The 22,026-nt window shown below is 41.2% G+C and overlaps 1 protein-coding gene across 1 annotated transcript in view; it reads right to left on the bottom strand.

Moving 5' to 3' along the window:
* The window catches only part of HIPK3 (homeodomain interacting protein kinase 3), a 60,672-nt gene extending 48,292 nt beyond the window's left edge, over window positions 1-12,380 (bottom strand). The window contains exon 1 of the mRNA XM_009892669.1: window positions 11,287-12,380. Coding sequence (XP_009890971.1) covers window positions 11,287-12,380 — 1,094 coding nt within the window. The remainder of the gene's footprint in view (window positions 1-11,286) is intronic.
* Window positions 12,381-22,026: the final 9,646 nt, after the last annotated feature.

Raw genomic sequence — 22,026 nt, forward strand, 5'->3', positions numbered from 1 at the left:
CTGTTCCAATTCAATCCCTAGAATCAAATTTGGAAAATTAAAAGACCTATTAAATTCACATAAATTTTGAACCTGCAAAATCAAAAAAAGAAATTTCTGTTGTGTTCTATGTTTTTATACACACACTGAATATTGATATTGTTGCTAAAGGAACAGCTCTTTCTACCTGTATGTACTACACTCGAAACAATAAAGCATACTCTAGTGAAAGACTTCTTTATGAAGTATCTGGTGTTTTTAAATATTTTGAACATTTAGTATTGAATAATTGACTATAAGGGTAAGAATCTATCGTTCTCAAAAATGTCCAATAAGGCAATCAAAACACTGATAAAAATTCAACTACGGTACAATTCTGAATTCAGGGAACTACAAAAAGAGACGGTATTTTGCAAAAGATTGTTGTGCTGTCCTGGGACAACAGAAACATCCTTGGTATTTACAAAGGGGAAAACAGCAACTTCTACAATAGTTCTTAGAGTGCAGAACAAAATTCCACAAACATTTGATTTTCAGCACCAAGAAGGCTTCCTGTGCAACAAAACTTCGCTGGTTTGTGTTTGTTTTGGGGTGGTTTTTTTTGCACACAAACAGCAAAACTGGCAAACCACTCTGTTTCACTGGTTTAGGTAGTTTTAAATACAGTTGGCCCAGCACAGCATACACCGTGACGGTAAGAGTGAGAAATCCTAAATCCCAGGGAGCATTCAACACGAGTTTAAGAGAAATGAGAACAGGTTTGACTTGCCTGCTCTGGAGATGCGCTATGACTATCTTTTTTTCCCCCCACTTAAAGAGTAAGGGCTTCATAGTCAGGCTCCCACGCTGCTGCAATCCAGATAATGTAGCGTATTTTGCAGAATATGTAATCATTTACATTTGATATAAAATTCTAGATACCACGCATATCCAAATAAGCTATTTTTAATAATTTATCTTTGAAGTACATATTGTGCACTGAGAAAGACATTCTGGTCATAATCCCGACTTTATGCTAATAAACAGAACTTAGACTTTTGGAAGCACAAAGAAACTAAGTGAACCCCAATGTATTCTGAATTTACTATCAGTTAAGTGTGCCTTCACTAAGAAGCATGGATGCAGCTGTTTTTCCATTACTGAAGCAGGCTAACGGTCAGACTTTGGTGTTAAGACACGGGAGCTGAAGTCCGCCTGCAGTCATGCCATGCCACACAACAAGTTGGACAACACCACATGGACAGAAGACAACGCTTCCCACCCTCCTTCTTCTGTGGAGGCTTAATACTATTAGCTTGTGCTTCTGCCCACTTTCAACAACGAGCACGTGGGATGGAGGCCATAGCGTTGTCCCCTCTCCCACATACTTTGCACCTACGCCTGCAGGGAGATTCAGAGTTTTATTAGATGCTTCATATGGATAAAAACAATTTTACTTTTCACCTCACCACCACAGCCTGGTCTGCATAAGACTCACCTACTCACACACAAGTACTACTGGTTTAAATTACATTATGCCTGCCCTTTAATCAACCATCGCTGTCCAGTTACCAACAAACTAAGATTTTTAAGCACAATGACACTTCATATGTTCTTACGGTAACATCAGAGCTTCAAAATGCAACTGCTTGAAAATCTTACCTGTGAAATGCTCTTGGCTTGCTTCCCACAGCTCCCTAATCCAATTTCACTTGTTAGAAGGTATTTTATTAACAGTCTAAACAAAAATCCCTCCAAAATATTAGGTAGCGCCATACAATCAAGGACCTTCAAACATATGGCATAAAATTTGACAATCTGGACATCGGGCAACTTATTTTCATATGAATTTTAATTAATTATATCCCAAATACTTATTTTTATGTCAAACACCTCTATCAATTTCCAATTAATGCCAGAATTCACAAAAGGGTTTTTTCTTGTTGCTGTTTTGTTTTTTAACCACGCTAGTATTTCATTGCTGGTTTTGATCTGAACCCGCACAAGCGTCAAATGTTCTAAACGTGCCCACATTCTCTGTTTGCACTTGTTCAACCTGCTCGATTTTCTGATCAACTGAGGCAGTTCGCCTCCTGCGGCTGATGGATGAGCCTCCAGCTGTGGTACACCCTCTCCCTTTCACGGGCTGTGTCAGCGGAGTAGCGGCTCAGCCAACCATTGTGTACTTGACCGCGCAGAAGACTTCTTCCCACACACGTCTGCTTCATCTCCTTCACTCATGATGCCGTGAGCCGATGCAGAAGGCAGCCTTCACCCCCAAAACAGCTCACCTTCAAAGACAAGGATGCCAGATGGAGGAGACAGAGGCTGATGTATAGGCTTCGCTTTCAATCACGTTGATTTAGATCTAGTACTACCTACTCTTACAACGGAAATACACAGCCATATTTTCCAAACAGGCACAGTGGGAGCAGCGAGACACACTATTTACAAATACAGCATTGTAGCTACCACTGATATTTTCTGCCATTAAGGTACCCAAGATATCCACACTCACGTACACACAGATGTATGAGAAACAAATCTTTGTAACATAAATATCAGTGAAGAAAAAAAAAAAAAGGGGATCACATTTCAGTAGACCTATTTTAATGTGTTAAAAATAAAAGCTGTTTCCCAAAACCTTAGCCATGACAAATTTAGGTCTGTCATTTAACCTCAAAAAAACAAAATAAAGCAAGAGCCAAGAGCTCTTTTGCCTTCAAGATTATGATTATTTCCCTTCTGCTCAAACTGAGGCAATCTAAAGACCAAGGGAACCATCATCTGAACTCTGATTTAAGTTGTTGCTCCTCCCATCACTATTAATTTGAAATCAGGTTGACATTACTAGAATCTTCAGCAGGTACATGGTACCTTTGAATGCTTCATGTGTTATCCTGGGTTACATTACTTGGAAAATCTCTAGCTCATAAAAATGACCAACTCAAAGGCTGGCCACCATTTCATCCACTACCACCCCTACAATACTCCTCCAGGTCTTCAGAGAGGATTAAAAAAAAAAAAAAGTTGCAAATTTACAGTAACTCTGCTGTTCGCTTCCACAGCATGCAAAAAGAAAAAAAAAAAAAACACCAAACCACCCAAACAAAAAAAACACAAAGAAGAAAACAACAAAACAAAAAACCCACACCATTACCAAAACATCTACTCTTATTTTCTACTTCTATGAACAAAGAATAATAAGGTATTAGAGACCATGTTATATTGACTAGAAAATAACAAGAGAATTGAAACTACATTTGTTATCAAATAGCTATATAAACACGTAGTTATGATGAGCTAAGATTGCTGCTCCTGGAGGGTACTTTTAATGGTTTGGGTTAGGTCCTGGTAATCGTGAAACTGAATTTTAATATAGGAAGTCAATTAAACGATTAATGAACACTATACAAAAAAATGCAAACGAAATCTTGCCAGATCAATAAAGCAATTTGTTTGCAGACACAACCCACAGAAGCTTATCCTGACATTAAGTTCTGTTTGCTCTGATAAGAAAATAAACCAGCAACCACAGCCCTGCAACTTTAAGGGGGGGGGGGGGGGGGGAATTATTAAGTGTCCCAATTCACTTGTAATAGCAATTCTTTACATTATCAGGACTCTTTTCTTATATATACTACTGACAGTAACCACGCTCTCAAGTATAGCAGCTGACTTTGAACATGCTGACCTTGAGCAAGCAAATGACCTTAGCAGCATGTACTTCTGGCTTATTTCATTGCAACAGCGAAACAGCCTCACCATCTATAGTAGTCTAGAGTCTCTGGCCACCACCCCTGACTATTTTAAGATATCCCTTCAGTGATGCACAGTTCAAAGTGATAGAATAACATCTGCTAGCATGTCGAAGTGCAAGTTGTTTACAGAGGCATTTTTAGCTTGTTCTCGTACTGTGCTTCCCTAACTAACAGAAAACTCAAGTTATTTGCAGAGATTTGCTTCTCATTTAAACATCTAAAACCTGAAACAAACAATAAAAAAAATAAAAAAAAGAGCAAGAATTTCAGGCATTGTGAAAGGAGAAAAACCAAGACATCCCACTCTAGATAAAGCTTATTTAGAAACTTCAAGTATGTGACAGCAATAGGTGGACCTGAGAAAGCAGTTGCTTCCCGAGATGTCAATTTTGGATGACTTCTTCCTTTGGTCATCCCTATAAAGAAAATCTGTATTCAGCCAGGTCTTTATTTGCATACAAATTTTTAACCGATATTTGAAACACACGTAAATTGTATGTTGATCTGATATTAGGAGAAGATAACTGCCGAGTTACTCGGATGTAACAGATGTGTTACTCACCGAGTCATAATTACCCATCATGCCCAGAACCCTAACCTGCAAAAAGAAAACATTCAATTTAACAAAAACACACTAGGGAGGTACTGTCCACCTGTGTTCTCTGGAGTCCCTGGAGTGACAAGAACTACACCTAATCAAGTTACAAAGGCCAGTGAGAAAACAAGCCTCGCCGGGTATTTACAGCCACGAGATGCTATTTTTTCTAATTTTGAAGGAATGTGCATAAGAAAGTGGGAGAACAACAGCTCAAACAAATTTCATAAATTTGAGGGGGACAAAACCAACATAAGTTGTTGGTGGCTTATTCTGAAACTAAATAGGAAGCTGAAAAAGTCATAAATAAAAAGCTGTCCTCGTACAAGAGCCTCAGAGCACGCACATAGCCCTCGCTACCGCCCAGCCCATGGGCAGTAATTAAGCCACACAGCTCAACTACTTTATTGTTTTTCCAAAACCCTTTAAAGCAGAAGAGGTTGCACCAGATCAAATCACTCCTCCAGGCTGCAGCAGAACTGACTGGGTGAGCGAAAGCAATGTGAGGACCACAGGACACAATTACTCTTCCTCCATCCTCTCTTGATCCTTCATGGGAGAGGAGGGTAAGAGGACGAGAGGGGGAAAAGCTTGCTCTCGTCCAGCAGGAACACATCCAACAGCGATTTTTCCACCTCTCTGAGCTCTGCTGCAACGCTAGTGACATTTGGCATTTTGTCTGGAACAACTCTGTTGATTAGCAGCTATCCTGAGTTGGAAGGCTGGAGGGAGGATATCACTGTCCGATTCAGGAATGAGTTGACTCCACTGAGTGCGTCTACTCACATCATTTGCTTTTCCTTATGGGCACACTGCTGAATAACGAGGATCGTATTTTACCGCTGTCACCAGCACAGCAGAAAAACACTTCCAAGCCGTGAGCGTCCCTTAATAACCAGACACCTTTCATTCTGCCAGCATCACTCAAGTCATCCATCAGGTTACCGCAGGTTTAGCTGGTGCCCTGTTTTATACATAGATGAAGTTATATTGCTTCCCATTAATTTCATTTTCCCAGTGAATTTGGCTATGCTGTACAGCAGTTTGTGTACAGACCGCTGGATGGCAAGAGGAGCATCCTTCCATCAGGTCACCAAGTGCTTGTTCTCAAAAGATATTTTCAGTAAAATTTCCAGCTGTACTCTAACAGTAGTATAATCTGACACAGTATGATGAAGCAGATGTTTTCTTTGGAGACAGGAGGAGGAAATTAGGAAACATAACTGTCGAGGCAGCTACACAGGCAACTGGAGCAGCGACTGTTCAACTCCCTTCGGAGGATGCGCATAAGGAGCGTGCAATGAAGTAACGCACTCACTCCAACACCCACAATGGCCACTGTTAAGTCCATGATACTAGAAGGATTTTATGAACCGTAAGTTTTGTAGGGTTTACTGAAGTCTCATTTTCAAAATCCTGTCTTTTAGGAAGACAACCCTGAATTAAGTCAACATGGTGACTCCCCTTGAAAAACAACTAAGCAATAACTCCTCCCAACCAACAGCAAGCCCTAGAAATCACGAAGCACACACAAACGCGGCTGTAGCTCTCCCTTTGTGATCTACGCTTGATGTGCAATGCCAACACAGTGATGCATTTTATCAGTTCAGTTGGTTTTACAGTCGAGCAACAAGTGGAACAAGAAGAGCATCGGAGAAGGAAGGTGCTTCATCATTACCAATCCCTTCCACATGGATGTTACTATTAGATGGAACTTTGTGTCCTCTTAATAAAGTTTTACCTGCTCTGAATGACGACTAAATGGTACTGATGACAGCAAGGTGCAGAAGGCACCACTAACTGTCATGTGTGTATTAGGTAATGAGTAAAAGAGAACTCCTTAACCACTGCTGTTGTGCACAGCTTATTCTAAGAGGGGGAAATTATACACAGGTTTCAGTAGAAGTTTCTCTGGAAAAAAAAAACTCCTGGAGGGAACACCAGAAGAAAGAAGAGGTCTGCTGTGAAACCAGACCTAAAGAGTCACTTCTGAATGCAAAACATTGAGAAGGCCATTGCTTCTCACGGCAACCGAAAGGAAAGATGGGCAGGACTACCTTGACCGTTTCAGATCACTCGACTCCAATTCTTAGAGGTTACTGCTCCTTGGAGCCTGCTATTTTGAAGCCCCTCTTCTCACACCCACTTCCCAAAATACAATAAACCTCAGGAGAGAGGCAAAGCAAAGGAAAATTACTTCCAGAGGGAAACACCAGGCCCTGAGAAAACTTTCTGCCTCACCAGACAAGTGCAAGACACCAGACTTAGAAATAAAAGCAATGTCTTGCTTTCCCTCCTCTGCAGAGTGCACTGTGTGGTATGGGGAAAAGAAGGATTTGATTTTGGATGTAACACTCCCCTTTTCATGATTTGGGGCACAGCTGACCAAAGGACAGTGACATACTTATCATACCATTTCCATATATGACAAAAGCTTGATCACCTACGCTGGATACAAGGGTGTTTTTTCTTTTCAAGATGTATACACTGCATAGTTATTTACCTACTTAGATCACTCCTAAAAGGTCAACAGTCTTAACATGTGAGGCCAGCAGCAAAGAAAAGGCTTCAAATACCAGATCTCTCTAGCCCACAGCTATTAAAATCCAGACCAGCATAAAAACAGCATGTAAGCACAAACACTGTCTTTTAGGGAATGAGTATTCAGAATAATATTTCATCTTTAAAACAAACAAAAAAAATAATCTGTGACTTAAGACAGTGTACTGTGGTTAGTATTTATTCATATCCATACTCTAATTTCTAGCGGTACATAAAGCCAGGAGTTTCCAAAAGGTAACGAAATGTCGAAAAGTATTTTTATACTTGTTTTAACCATTTTCTTACTTCCTCTTTGCTTGACAAAGCTGAAGCAGAAACAGGAAAACATCAAATCATTATCACTCCATCCAGTTTGTCTCCATTTTTCTGCTTGTCTACACCCTTTTAAAATTCAATTAGTCTTACTTTTTTACGGTCTCTCCTCATACAAAAGCACTGTGATGTCTCTAATAGTCCTTATTTTGTAACCTCTTCTGCTAAAGACTAAGGTAAGTAAGTCAGCCCATTAGCCATTCACCTGGCCGTATTAAGTTTCCTGTCTTAAGTCTTAATCCTCTTATTACTTATTTTTCCAATTCATTACTCACTTCCTCTTACAGATGTAAAATACTGACACTACCATTCAAAATAAACACCATAACATTAGACTTTGTTGTGTTCTCCATCCCCACAATAATTAGCTGATGACAGTCCCGTGAACAAGAAAAAAAAAACAAAAAAAAAACCAGTGATGAGATCTGAAAAAGAAAAAAACCCACCCACCCAAACAACAAAACCCCTTTCTCTTTATTCACTTTTGCCAAACTTCTTTGCGGGTTTCTCTTCAGCGTTCAACGTGCACCTCTACAGACACTGGTGGGCATACGTTTGCCACAGAGAAAGGGCAAATCCTATTCTTGAAAAGGTTACCAGCGCTGCCAGAAATAACCATTCCTCCATCCTCCCCAGGCCACCTCCCTCCCTCCTCACGCTGGCACAGGCACTCTGGTCGATGTGGGGTGAGCAGAACGAGAGACAGGGACAGGGTTAGCATCACCGGCACTGCAGGGTTGAGAAGCAGCATCCCGATGCTGCGGGGACGCAGCCCTGCTTCCTCTCGACATAGGCCATCGTTTAAGGGCATTTCGTTCCATCCTTTTCCAAAACCTTAGATCCTAAAATAGTAATTTAAAAAACAAAATGCTTCCTCTTGACTTTCTTTAAATTCTTGGCTGAGTGCATTTGCACATCAGAACAGGCCAGGTCACATCACCTGACATTTATATGGACATCTCCTAGGTAAAAGCAGTGCCTTGTGCCCTTCACACTTGGTGAAGCCAAGTCTCACGTACTGTCATCTGCGACCATGCAAGGATCCCCGCTGGTAAGAATTACAGGTAAAGCTCATGATAATACACACAGAGCTTAGCACAAAAACAATTTCCAAAGATTTTGCACAAGAACACAGATTGGATCATGCTAATAATAGAGGTGATACAAGGCAGAAGCATTTAAAAAAAAAAAACAAAAAAAACAAACAAACATACAAACATTTCCAGTATGACTCTAATTGGATTTATTCAGTCGGAAGCTTTAAATAGCAAGAAAACATTTGTTTTAATAGATTTTTAAATAACCTAAACAAACACATATCACCACTGAGCTTAAGGGAAAAAAAAAAACCAACAAAAAAAAGAGTGATTTCAGTGTTCCAACTGCTGCTCGATTTTCTTAAAGGGTTTGTTTCAACATGTCATAGTCAAACAAGTCAAACCTGAAGTATCACTCCCACCCTGTTCTAATACAAAAAACCATTTAAGTACAGTTATATTTTATGAATCCTTATTTGATTGACAAGAAGCACAATCTCTTACACGATAAATTCCAATATATTATCTGAAGGCCTTTCTCATTCATCTACAAGGCTTTTCTCATCAAATTTCCCTGGCATCATCTATTTTGAGACCTTTTGGATCAAATCCCTATTTTCTGGTATTATTTACATGAGTCAGGTGCTTCCAAAGCAATAAAAAGAACGTTTGAGAAACTGCATGCCAAGCTACACAAAGTTAATTTGAATCACTCAACCGGTAGAAAGCCACGCATCCACGATAAAATCCAGCATGCTAAAACCTTTTCAGAAGTAAACTTTCTGCTGAAAATAATTTTGAAGTATAGTAGCTTTTTTCTTTTTTTCCAAAATTAAGTCAGTTGCAAAATTATCTCAACCAATACTTAAACATATAACACTAAAACTATTCAAGTAGATAAACCCTAACCTTTTTTCTTTTTGTAAGTCCTTTTTACTTTCAAAAAACACTCCAGACTTTAATGCTACTTTATAGAAAGATTATAAAACTATACTAGATAAAAGAATACAATTTTCTACTGAACAGCCTGAATATTTACAAAGCACTTAAGTGCAGCTTAGTAACTAGGCAATTTCAGGTGTACATGTTTTATGAGTCTGTATGAGTACCATTCAACGTCACTGAGCCAAGACAAGCATAATACATGCACAAGGCTCACGCTTGGGATGGGGAGGGGAGAGAATATTTTTGAACATACATCCACAACAAACCCCATTGCCTCACAGTAAGTGCCTATAATACAATGCAAGTATCCAAAATGCACACAAGGTGGAAAGGAGTTGCACATTGATCGCACCAGCGTAGAGACCTGCTCAACCTAGTAAGCATGTCAAAATTCTTTATGAAGTATAGATGCAAAGGAACATCAGGCCAAGTAAAACAAAACTACAGCTAAAATTTGTAACGTAGGCAACTGAGTAAGCACACCACCACTATGTCTAATGAGCCATCTGAAATAGAAAGGACAATTTGAAACTAGTTAGACGAGAACAAAGTACTACAATAGGACCACCCAGCCTGGCTGTCTACAGCCTCTCCCTTTGCAAGTTCTTGGGAAGGCAGGAGGGAGAAATGGCAATAGCTCACACTAATCTGTAATTGCTTCAATAAATAAAAAGCCAAAATGCATAAGGAAGTATTCTCAGACCATGCATCTTGAGTATCTGATGAATTACGAATTCGTCCAGAACAGCTGCTGTTAAGACATTTGCACTTGTCTAAAACCTCACGAAATTCATGCCGCCTTTTCAAGACTTGCACGTTTTTGTCCCGATGGGCCTGAAAATACTGTATCTGGAGTGGTGTACAGCTATTACAACAAAATGAACTCTCAAGTTTCTAATTTCTTAGTTCCTCTACTGCACATTTTTGTATAATGTGGGTTTGCAGCAATCCATATGATTTCCCAATTTAGATTTCTGTTGATGAACTTTGAGTAGTTTTTAAACCTTTAGCTGCTGTTTGTAATTAAGTAACGAGGAAATGCAGGTGAATTAGAATACTTTATATGAGCACTGTACATGAAATGTTCTTGTTTACAAGCTGCAGTCAAATAATAGTTAGATTTTTCTGGTATGAACTCCAACCACTAGTTTCATCAAGCCTACAACTGCGCTGTGCAAGTTTTTACTTCCAATGTGAATAGCTGTAAAATATTCAAAATTTCCTTCAAATTACTCATTGTCCTAGTTTACTAGCTTTTTACTGAATTTGCAGAGACACGCAATACCCAGGACATACTATTGCCAACGATGCAAAGCGGAACTGAAAAAGGTCTTCAATCACGACAAGTTCAGCTTATAAAGAAAACAAAAGGACCTCAGATGCTAAATACTCATAATTTTTACATGTCACACAGGTTGGATAACTATACGAAGAAAGTAGTAAAAAACAAAATCAGAAATACACCTCCATTATTAGGCTAACGTAGAACGCAACCATGTACCAAAATCACTTTAAAAGCCTCCCTGGTATCACCTTAAACATTTAAGTAGCCTCTCACTCACTAACTTTAGAAGTTCACTGAAGTCCACAGCTGCTGAAGGCACTCAATCAGAACTGAGTTTATAAGAAGCAGGCAAAATATTTACAAGTGCTGGAGCAAAACAGAGGCATTTACATAATCTTTGGCAAAAGGATACAAAAACATTGCACTTCTAGTAGACTGTCCAGCTACTTACAGAAAAAAAGCCATCATGTTAGGAAGGCAGGAAAGGCACCCTAATCAAGCAAGTGAAAGCTAATTTTCTTTTCCTATTTTCCTTTTAAAAAGTCTCATCAGAGGTCTCAAAACAACAGTAAGTGATGACTTCAGAGTGCAACACAAAACGTACTTCTAGAAAAAAAAAATAACAATATAAAAACATCCAAAGCAAATATTCACATTAAAAATGGTAACCAACCACTTAATCTTAGTACAGCCTTCATTCTCAGATGGTCCTTATGATTTCCAAATTATTCCTATTAGTTATCTGGAAGAGTAATTATTTATGCCATCAACTTTAATAAGCGCTAAAACCTTGTTCCATCAAAAATTAAAAACAAAGTAAAAGACACCTACCTGTAATACCGAGATTGTAAATAGGTTGAACAAATAGTCTTTGATACGTGGCTGGCAGACCCAAAATCTATGACTTTAACCCGGTAAGGCTGCCGAACAGGATCCACCAACATAATGTTCTCTGGTTTGAGGTCAGCATGGATTAAACCCAGACTTTTTAGTTTTTTCAGTGCAGTGGCCACCTGTTGCAGAATAGGCCGTATTACTTTCAGTTGCAGAGGGCTGAATTTGTTTTGTTTCAGGAAGTCGTATAAATTCTGTTCCAACATCTCAAAAACCAGGCAAGTATGGTTACGATGCTGAAAGCATTCGTAGGCTCTCACAAAGTTAAATTCATCAGCATTTTCAGTACTTAGTCTCGCTAATATGCTCACTTCTATTTGTCCTTGGCGTGCGTACGAAGGATGATTCTTCAAGATTTTGATTGCCACGATCTCATTTGTCCCCCTTTTCCAGCACTTCACCACTTGTCCAAAGGTCCCTCGCCCAAGGAAATCAAGAACCTCGTAAGTGTTTTTCACAGAGCACAATACCTCATGCTGTACTAACTGGTAATCTCCATCTCCGCTTGTACCACTTGGTTTTGAAGTTGCGGCCGTCGTCACAACCGTCACCGGGTTTCCTATGTTGGTTTGCAACATTGCAGGCAGGAGGGACAGTTCATCGACAATCTGCATCGTGCTGTTTTGATTATCCAGCTCTTCGCTCTTACGCTTCAATCCACATCGCTGGGGTCCTTCCAGGATATCTGACCGGCTTCCTTGCGTCCCAGTCCGAGGTGCCTCTAACTGAGCTTGCTGCGCCCGCGCTGCTAACGCTTTTGTAGCACCTGCAATATTTGTTAAAGCAACAGCATTTGACTGCAACAAAAAGTTCTGTCCTCGAGGTCTGTCAAATGGGTTTTTAGTCTGAAAGTACGTACTAACCCTGTGGGGAGAAATGCCAAAGTTTTTACCATTCACATAGATTTGCGGGTAGGTTCTTTCGTGGTACACGCAACTGCTTGGTTCTAGTTTGAGTTTCTTCACACTACAAAAGGCACTTGACTGGGTTTGATAAACGTATGGTGGATAGACCAAGACTTGTGAGGCCATACCTACGGAGGGAGAGAAAAAGAAAAAGCGAGTGAGAATCCTGCGTTTGCATTTCCAAGCTTTGCAGCAGCTTCCTCTTCTGGAAAAAAAAAAAAAATAAACAAACTGGGACACGAGTACATTTTCCAACTGAGCTGGCCTAACGTTTCTTGGTATTTAGCTTCTTATGGCCAATAGCAAGGTCCTCAAGCCTTCCCAATGCGCACACCTCAGCATGGCAGGACTGCGGCAGCAGCAGGTTACGGCAGTAAGTGCTTTTGCTGGTTGCACAGGGCAAGACTGAGATAGCCTACAGCAGGATATTACTCGTAATTTTTCAAGTAGGGGAACTACCTTTGTGCTATTAAAAACTCAGCTTTCATTTAACCAAAAAAACCCAGCATTTCTACACACAAAAGTACTGCAGTGTTCAGTAATTTAAGTTAAATACCCAATTCAAATATTTATCAGTGACGATTTAAAATAATTTAAAAATTCTTAATTGTGAGCCAATGCTACCTGTTACACAAGGTATCCAACCTACTCATGGTAAGCACCGTCAGGCTTCTGAGAACAGATGGACAAATGCCATGACTGTCACTGCTCCACCAATTTCACCATGAGCAAAGTGAAAGTCATCAGGCTGTGTGATGGGGCCCAAAACACCTTAGGGGCACATGTATGTTCACATAATGTACCCTGAAAGCTGCAATTGTTTAAGATGTACAGCAATCTAATCCACGCATGAAAGGCAAGTGCTTTCTCCAAGTTACATACTGTCCCATTGCAGAAGTTTGCATATCAGCGACACAGTTGTAGGTGGTAGAAGCACCAATTCCCCCCCGCCAGACACACCTTCCATTCCGATTCGGAAACTAGATGTTAGCCTTATACTTTCAGATATGCCAATTTCAGGAGTTAGGCCACAGAAAATCTCCACTCTACAGTAACCTGTTAGATTACCTAAATTAATATTTTACAGACCTATAGAATATGTCTCTGATCAAGACCATTTTTGAAAACTGGACTGATAATTGTAGGTAGAGAACTTACAAGGACAGATTTCTCCCAGAAAATGTACTGTCGAGTGAATGTGAAAGGAAAAAAAAGCATATATTTTTATTTTTTTTTTCTATATTCTGTAAATATTTTTCATAATACTTTTAAATATTTTTTTTCTGCCAACACAATTACTTCCTCGCTAAGACAGAAGTGAAAGTTGGAACAGAGGACTATGGATAATTTTAACATCTGAATTCCCAGTAAGGCTGAGATCAAAATTTCAACTTGAATGACTACACCTTCCTTGAAGTCATCACATTTTCGGAAGGCTGTACAGCCTCTCAGAAAGAACACTTGCACCTCGGAAACCAGTAACAAAGAACAGTTTTGTGCAAGAGGAGGCAGTTTGCCAGCCCGGGAAGCCCCCGAGCACAGCAGCTCCGTTCTGCACAGCCCGCGTGATGGTGCAGGATTAGTCCTGCTGCCTCTCTGAATTTGTCCCCGACTCATGACGCTAGCTCTATGGAAAGCAGGGCCACAACATCGTCCAGGGTCATGCTCCCCACTTTTCACATGAAGACACGAAGATGAGCATGCCAACAGAGTGTCGGAGGAAGGACGACAGCGGCAGCGGTACCTGGCCCACACGTAGGATGAGGAATCTCAGTTCCACTTTAAAGTGCATAGATCTCGCCTCTCTCAGATGCTGTACCTTCCTGCTCTCATCTCTGCACTGACCCTGCTGTGTCCCCTTCCAGACCTGTGAAATACCAGCCTTAGAATCAGAGAATAGTTTGGGTTGGAAGGAACCTTTAAAGGTCATCTAGTTCAAACCCCCCCTGCAATGAGCAGGGACATCTTCAACTAGATCAGGTTGCTCAGAGCCCCGTCCAACCTGACCTTGAATGTTTCCAGGGATGGGGCATCTAACACTTCTCTGTGCAATCTCTTCCAGTGTTTCATCGCCCTCACCGTAAAAAATTTCTTCCTTTTATCTAGTCTAAATCTACCCTCCTTTAGCTTAAAACCATTACCCCTTGTGGTATCACAACAGGCCCTGCTAAAAAAAAATTGTCCCCATCTTTCTCATAAGTGCCCTTTTTACTGAAAAGCCGCCAATACGGTCTCACCAGAGCCTTCACTTCTCCAGGTTGAACAACCCCAACTCTCTCAGTCTGTTCTCATAGGAGAGGTTTTCCATCCTCCTGATCATTTTTGTGGCCCTCCTCTGGATCGGCTCCAACAGGTCCATGTTTTTCCTGTGCTGGGACTACAGAGCTGGACACAGTACTCCAGGTGGCGTCTCATCAGAGCAGAGGGGCAGAATCACTTCCCGCAACCTGCTGGCCATGCTTCTTTTGATGCAGCCCAGGATATGGTTGGCTTCTGGGCTGCGAGTGCACACTGCTGGCTCACATCCAGCTTTTCATCCACCAGTACCTCCCCAAGTCCTTCTCGGCAGGGCTGCTCTCAATCCTTTCATCCCCAGCCTGTATTGATATCAGGGGTTGCCCCAACCCAGGTGCAGGACCCTGCACTTGGCCTTGTTGAACCTCATGAGATTCACATGGGTCCACTTCTCAAGCTTCTCCGGGTCCCTCTGGATGGCGTCCCATCCCTCAGGTGCATCAACCACACCAGTCGGCTTGGTGTCATCTGCAAATTTGCTGAGGGTGCAACTCAATCCCACTGTCTATGTCACTGATGAACATATTAAGCAGTACTGGTCCCAATACAGACCCCTGAAGGACACCACTTGTCACCAATCTCCATCTGGACATTGAGCCCTTGACCACTTACTACCCTCTGAATGTGACCATCCAACCAATTCCTCATCCACCAAACCTCATGGCCACCCATCAAATCCATCTCTCTCCAACTTTTGCGTCACGTAATGCTAAACACTAAGAAAAAGGCACTGGATAGACCCTAGTGTAAATGACTACAAGGTTTCAGGGAAATTATGGCTTATACCATTCCCATCAGCTCTCAGAGACAAATTCAATACCAATAACACTTTAATTAAATCACTTTTTCATACCAAGCACATGAACATTCTGGCAATAGGTGTTTAAATTGCAGATGAGTCACATAAAACTTAAGCCAGACACTGCAATGACTCTGATCAAACGAAAACTAACCCAACGTGCGGCATAATTATTCTGAAGCTGTGATTTGATTCATGCAAATTAACATTTAAACATCTTAAGAGCGATTAAAATAATCATACCATCACCTCAGTTTAGAATCCTGTAATGGTTTTTGCCCCAGCAGTAGAAGAAAACTTCAAAGCTCTTTCCTTTCCTTTCCAAAGCTGTCTGCCCAGAGCCAGACGATGTAGAATGCTGGAGATTGCTGGCAGCCAGGCTCTCTCACCACCAAACATTATGGGACTGCTGCTGGCTCCCTGCTCCACGCCAAGGATTTAAGACTGACTCTCAACCTCAAAACACAGGCAAAAATTCTCCAAGTTCTTGAATCCTCTCCTAAACAACATATCCCATTACAAAGTGCCTGGTGCAAAGCATAAGTATATTATTGACTATGGGACTTACCCTCTTTGCTACAATATTTAAAGGAATCATTTCCTTTAAAGGAATCATTTCCTGCACCATAAAGGGCAGAAACAGGTCTGGCACGAGCAGCCAAAGCTGCGCTGCCCGACGGGAAGGAGCCTGGACGCCTGACCCATGGGTGAGAGACTCGCTAAGCTGCAGCAGCCCCAGCGGGTCCATTTGCCCTGCATCTGCCATAACCAAACCAAACACCTTGCTTGGTTTAACTGCTGGAGAAGGTATCTGCCCGTGTAAGCGTCTCGCCAAAGCTGAAGGCATAAAATCAAGTTGACTGCTTTGAAAAAAGCAGTGATAAACCTACACTGCAATTAAGGAGGTTTTCTGAAGACAGGACAACCCAGAAGGGGGGAGAATGGGAAAAGGACAGTCCTCAAGCACGGCCAGAAGACCACTCAAATCCTCACCTGAGCCTGCTGAGACCACTGGCCTTCAAAAACGTTTAAGTTTTCTATAGCTCATGCTATCCAAACCAGTCTGGAAGGACTGGAAGCACATAGTCCCAGCTTCTTCTTTTACGTTAGTTTCGGTTGGATGAGAAAAACTAGGATATCGTATTTTGGGGTTTGTGTGTTTCTTACAGGCTTAACTCCATGACCCTGAACTCTGACCTCAGTAACAGTTCTGTCCTCAGATAAGAAGTGTTTATTGAGTTATTACGAGAACATTTTTAGCAAGTCCAAGAAAAAAAAAAAGTAATTAAGTACTAAATAGAAGACATTACATACCCTGGGAGAACAAACTTTGATGCAATCATGACAGCCTGAACTAAAAAAAGCCAAATTTTACTCCAGAAAAGTAAAAGTGTACTAAAGAGCTCTTGTACGAGCATCTTATTTCTTACTTTCCCCTACACACTTCTCCTTTACTCTAAATATTTTGTCTCTTTTTAAACACATACCTCAAGATGCAATCTCATTTGCAGAAGCTACAGTATCTTCGTATAACCAATGAATAAGGTGCTCCCGTGAAACAGGCACATTAAAACCCCGCAGCATCTTACACCTGAGACTGCTTGAAGACCTCTGCCATGCACTCATACACGGTGCTCAGAAGACCTTTCAGACAGACGCGCACTCTTTACTCTCCATTAACACGTATGCAACAAAATACACCAGAACAGCATGTAACTATCCAACAACCAGCTGCTGGAGGCCTTTGCCTTGAGAAGCTAAGTTTATTAATAGGATTGATTTCCCCCCAGCCAGATGAAAACCCAGCCCCGCACCCAGACTGCAGAGCTGCACAACAAACCTCAGAGAAAGGGAAAATACCACAACACCCTCTACTATAACAGCACTGCTGTTGTGGGGGCTTTTTTGTTGGCTTGGGGTTTTTTTTGTGGTTGGGGGGGGGGTGGTGGTTTGCTTTTTGGGTGGTTTTTTTTTGCTGGGGTTTTTGTTTGTTTGGGGGGGGTGTTTGGGGTTTTTTTGTTGTTTGCTTTTTTCGTTGTTTTGTTTTTGTTTTTTTCTTACTATTTTGGGGAATTCCAGTTACAATACAATCCTATTGATAGCTACACTGGAAAGAGTTACTCTGTTACAGGGGGTTTGTTGTTGTTTGGTTTGTTTTTTCTTTTAAGCAGGTCTTCCAGTAAAAGAAAATAATATACTGCACATTTTCACCCACCACAGAGCGGACCTTTCTTTTCCCCACCTTCTCACAAATCACTTCACTGACCTTATATATATCTTTCCGCACATTTCTTATCGAGACTACTCCTGCTTCCTCGTACAAACTGAAGCTTGTCAGACTATATCTACATTAACAGGTCCAGCAGCACAATAAGTAAGGGATGTGTATAGCAAAGCAACCGGTGCTAAAGGAAAGAAAAACCTCATTCTGTGTTCATTTCACGGAGGTTACTTGAGCCTGAACGCTCATGAGCAGCTGACGCACATCTTCCAGTTAAATTTAATCTATAATAAAAACCAAATGTGTGCACTACAAGACCACTCCGGGATGCAAACTAAAGCAGAGTAAACAAAACCATCCGAAGATGGACTGAAAAGCGGAATCCCCAGGTGACATACCATGGGCAGCCTCCGGCTACTTGAGCAGCTCCAGACTCGATTTTCAGTTTTAGTCTCAGAGAAGTCTGTCCATTCCCCCTACACACGGTTTTCAAAGCCCTCTTCTCCTTCCCTAAGTGCAAGATGACCATCGTAACGTCCCTCCAACGCAGTGGCACACACAACCTGAAGTTGACTCCGCAGTTCTCCAGCTTGCTCTGCTCCGATTCCAAGGTTGCTGCATTCCACCTCACGTGCCAGGTGCTGCTCGTGAATACTGCAGGGCACGTGGAAGAGAAAGCCTGTTACTACCTCTACATAGTGTCCCTTTGAAGGAAATGAGTCTTCTTGGCTCTAAGTTTGAATCAGAGAGCACTGGGAAGTCTGCACTTGACTTATTCAATATTGAATTATATAAAATGTGTGAATTTTGATCAAAGACTGCGAACTCTACTTCTGACGAAAGTATGAAAAAAGTAATGGGGTAAACACATTTTAAAGAAGTAAATTCATTGTTTATTCATTCAAATAGATGAATAAATATATTTTCACAAAGTAATGACAATAAACAGGAAAAATGTCAATTTCCCCCCCCCCCCCGTCAAGCTTCTCTCTGCAGAAATTGAATAGACTCATGCAGCCACGGCTCAGGGAAATGGAGCACCTCTACAACGTCTTGCTAACCTTCACCTAACTGGAACAGTGCTCTTCACCAGATTCTTAAAATTACACTTCCAGTCTTCTCAAGAAGTTCTAGGCAAATTCATAAAAATGACCAGTTTGGCAGACTGTAACAACCTGGAGAAGCACAGGCTGTTCCAGGCCTGACCACCATTAATAATTAACCATAAATTGACATTTCCTCAGGACAAAATAAGGGGGCGGGTGGGGTAGCAGAGTAACTCCTTAGCAAGAGCACTGCAGCGGAGTTGAAAACTGCCACCCTATACCCTTCATTCTTCTGCAAAATAAACAGCCCCTTCGAACTGCCCCGGGAAGTGCAATCATGGCGTTGCTGCTGTTGTAGCAAAATCCCCAGCAGGCAAATCCTAGCCAGGGGCAGCCACCTAATACTGTAGTTACAGTTTAACTCAAGAAAACTTGTTTTCCAACTTCTTTCAAGCCTCCATGGGTGAGAACCGGTTCCAACACACTCACACCCTTCTCGCAGCGCAGCTGAGCATCAAGGCAGGCTTTCCAAAAGCTCACCAACTTCCAGCAAATGCACAATTTGAGCAGTAGCACTTACGAAGTGTTTTATTTACATTATGCACTACTTTGAAAATACCGTAAGGATACTAACGGTCATTTTTCCCAGGTTAAAAAAAAAAAAAGAAATTCTTCTTTTTACATTAGGTGCCACCCAAATTTCAAATTACTTTGCAAATAACAAAGCTGAATTAGTTGCCCTCTCTTTCCCCCCAGAAGAAACCTTGTTGCTGGTAGTAGCGGCACCTCTATGTTATTGTTTATTTTGGATATGTAACCGAACAAGCTGTACTGATGCGAGCGCTTTCATACCCGCGAAACGCTCACCCTGAGGAATTCCCTTACTCCAGCTGTATGATTCATAACAAAGCATTGGCAATTGAGGCTTCTTGCAATTTACAAAGGAAAATGCATCTACAGAAAGTACAAAGAGTTAGGAGATACAAACCCAGGGCATCCCAGCCACCTGGAAAGCAACTCTGTGACCAGATCTCTGACCCATGGAAGGGAGGGAATGGAGCAAAGGAGAACGCACTGAGATGTTTCAAGTAACACATGCCACACAAATTGTTTCCTCACATAACCATGGTGGCAATTCCAGACATGAACCGTACAGGCACACACACTCCGCTATAGAGAACGGCGATGCAGAGGCGGCTCTGATGCCACCTCACCGAAGAAGCCAACACCCAGTTCTAGGGGTAGCAACCAGAGACCCAGAAGTTTAATGACAAAAGCAATGATTACCTTCTTTGACTAAAACATGTAAGATATTTCAGAGCTCAGGAATTTTGGCCCATGATACACCAACAAATTAAGCTGAGCTGGTGGTAGCCTTTGCCTGACATGAAACCTCAGTCCTGCACAGATGAGTGGTGAAGGTTGAGGCTGGAAGGGCAGAGGTTGATTCCAAGCTTGCAGAGAGTCTTAGTGAGAAGGAAACAACAAAATGATCCAATTTTGCAGTTGTACAATGCAGTTACTATCTACCTAAGAAAAACGTTACAAGGCTGACTTTAGATTTGTGCAACATTTGAGTTTTTTTTTTTTAATCGGACATTACCAATGTTGCATTAATGCCAGAAACTGAAAATGTAAGTTCATTTAACTGTGATGCGAACCACTCTCAATTGCAGCATTGTCTCAATACTTGGAAAAGGAACTAACGCCATACACTGAACACTAACATATTTTAAACAAAATATCAGAGTGGACTCCTATGACTCAACGCTGTCATTTGTACCAGTAGCAGCACTGAAGAATACAATCGCTATATTCATATTTTCCACAAATATCAAAAGCTAAATCTTGTGATGCCAATATGACTGCAATCATAGTTAAAAAGACAAACTGAACAATACTTCAAGCACTTATTTTTCTGCCGGGCAAGAAGCTGTTATGCAACTGAAAAGAAAGCACACGCAGCGCAGTATCGGCCACCAGTCCCGAAAGAGACCACGCTCTCCAAATCAGAATGTGCCACCATCAACACAAACGGCGCATTTCAACCAGCCGGGGCTTCGCCAGCCTAATCTCTTCTTTTAAAGGACTAATTCTTTTTGAACCTGAAAACAGTAGGCACACTGAAATAAAAGTCCCTAACAGAGATGTTTAGGAGAGCCCGCACCTTCGGGATCTGCACGACAGTACAGTGCTGAAGGATGTACTCAAACAACGGCTATGGGCTGTCACTCTCCAACGCAGTAAGAAGGATCAAGGCGAGTAGAGGGCTAGGACATAAAACCACGCTTTTTCCACTGCCATAAGTATTTCCAAAAGATTTTGCCATCTTCCCCGAAGTAGAAACAAAATCTGATAGAGGGGTTTAGATCAAACTGCCTATTTGTAAACCCCCTGTTCAAATGCCACTTTTCCTTCTTCTTTCCAGCCATTTGCTTAATTTTGCATTCTTAGTCTGCTGGGCTTCTGTTAGAATTAGCAGCAGAGCAACCCAGCTAAGAAATGTATTTAGAAGTTTCATTTCAGAATAGCTGTAGACAATATCAAATGCAGCTCCTGTAAGAATGTAAATCTAGATGGTTGTTTTCCTTGTTGCTACTTCACCTTCACAGAATGGCTGATACACCAGAAAATCTGCATGCCCATCAAGGGGTCCTACTTACATAAAGCTGATTCTTCATCAAGTCCTCTGAACTACTCAAGGTGGCGGAGGTTCATTCAAAATTAACTTTCGCCCTCTTATTGTAAGATATTTTCATCTGGACAGAGCACGCATCAGTACAGCGCCGCAAAATTACTGTTCTCCCCACAGGACTTGCACATTAGGTTTGCAACAGCGCACACACAAATAACATCCAGCTCATCCAGTCTGACATGTGATGCAAAAATTTGCAAATCAGGGTCTACTGTACCAAGAGAGCACAGTTCAGGAGGTGTATAAAACTGTTTCCTACGCACTGAGAATTAGCCAGCAGTAAGTAACGCTTCAGCTAAAACCTTCCTCAAATACATGAAAAATCATCATCACTCTTCCAGTCGGACCAACATGAACTAATTATCAAGCAATTACTGAGCTGCCAAGCAGCAAACCTAGACCGTATTCAATTCCTTCTGCAACAAAAATATTACAGTAAGTAAGAACCTTCGCCTTTTTTTGTTTGTTTGTTTAAAACCTGACTTAACTGTAAAAAAATTAAGACATCTAAACCCAACGCACTACTCTTGATTTATCTTTTTCTGGTAGAGTTTTTGGGTCAGTTAGTTCAGCTACACCCAGTAACAACTTTCAAACATATACTCACTGAGGTATATACACACAAACACACAGTAAGTATACATTTTAAGGGTTTTTTTATACATACACACACAGAATGAAAACTCTTCAAAGTCTTAATCTTTTTTTCAGAATAC

The sequence above is a fragment of the Charadrius vociferus genome, unplaced genomic scaffold, assembly GCF_000708025.1.
Source record: "Charadrius vociferus isolate BGI_N301 unplaced genomic scaffold, ASM70802v2 scaffold19, whole genome shotgun sequence".
In the NCBI taxonomy this organism is placed as follows: domain Eukaryota; kingdom Metazoa; phylum Chordata; class Aves; order Charadriiformes; family Charadriidae; genus Charadrius; species Charadrius vociferus.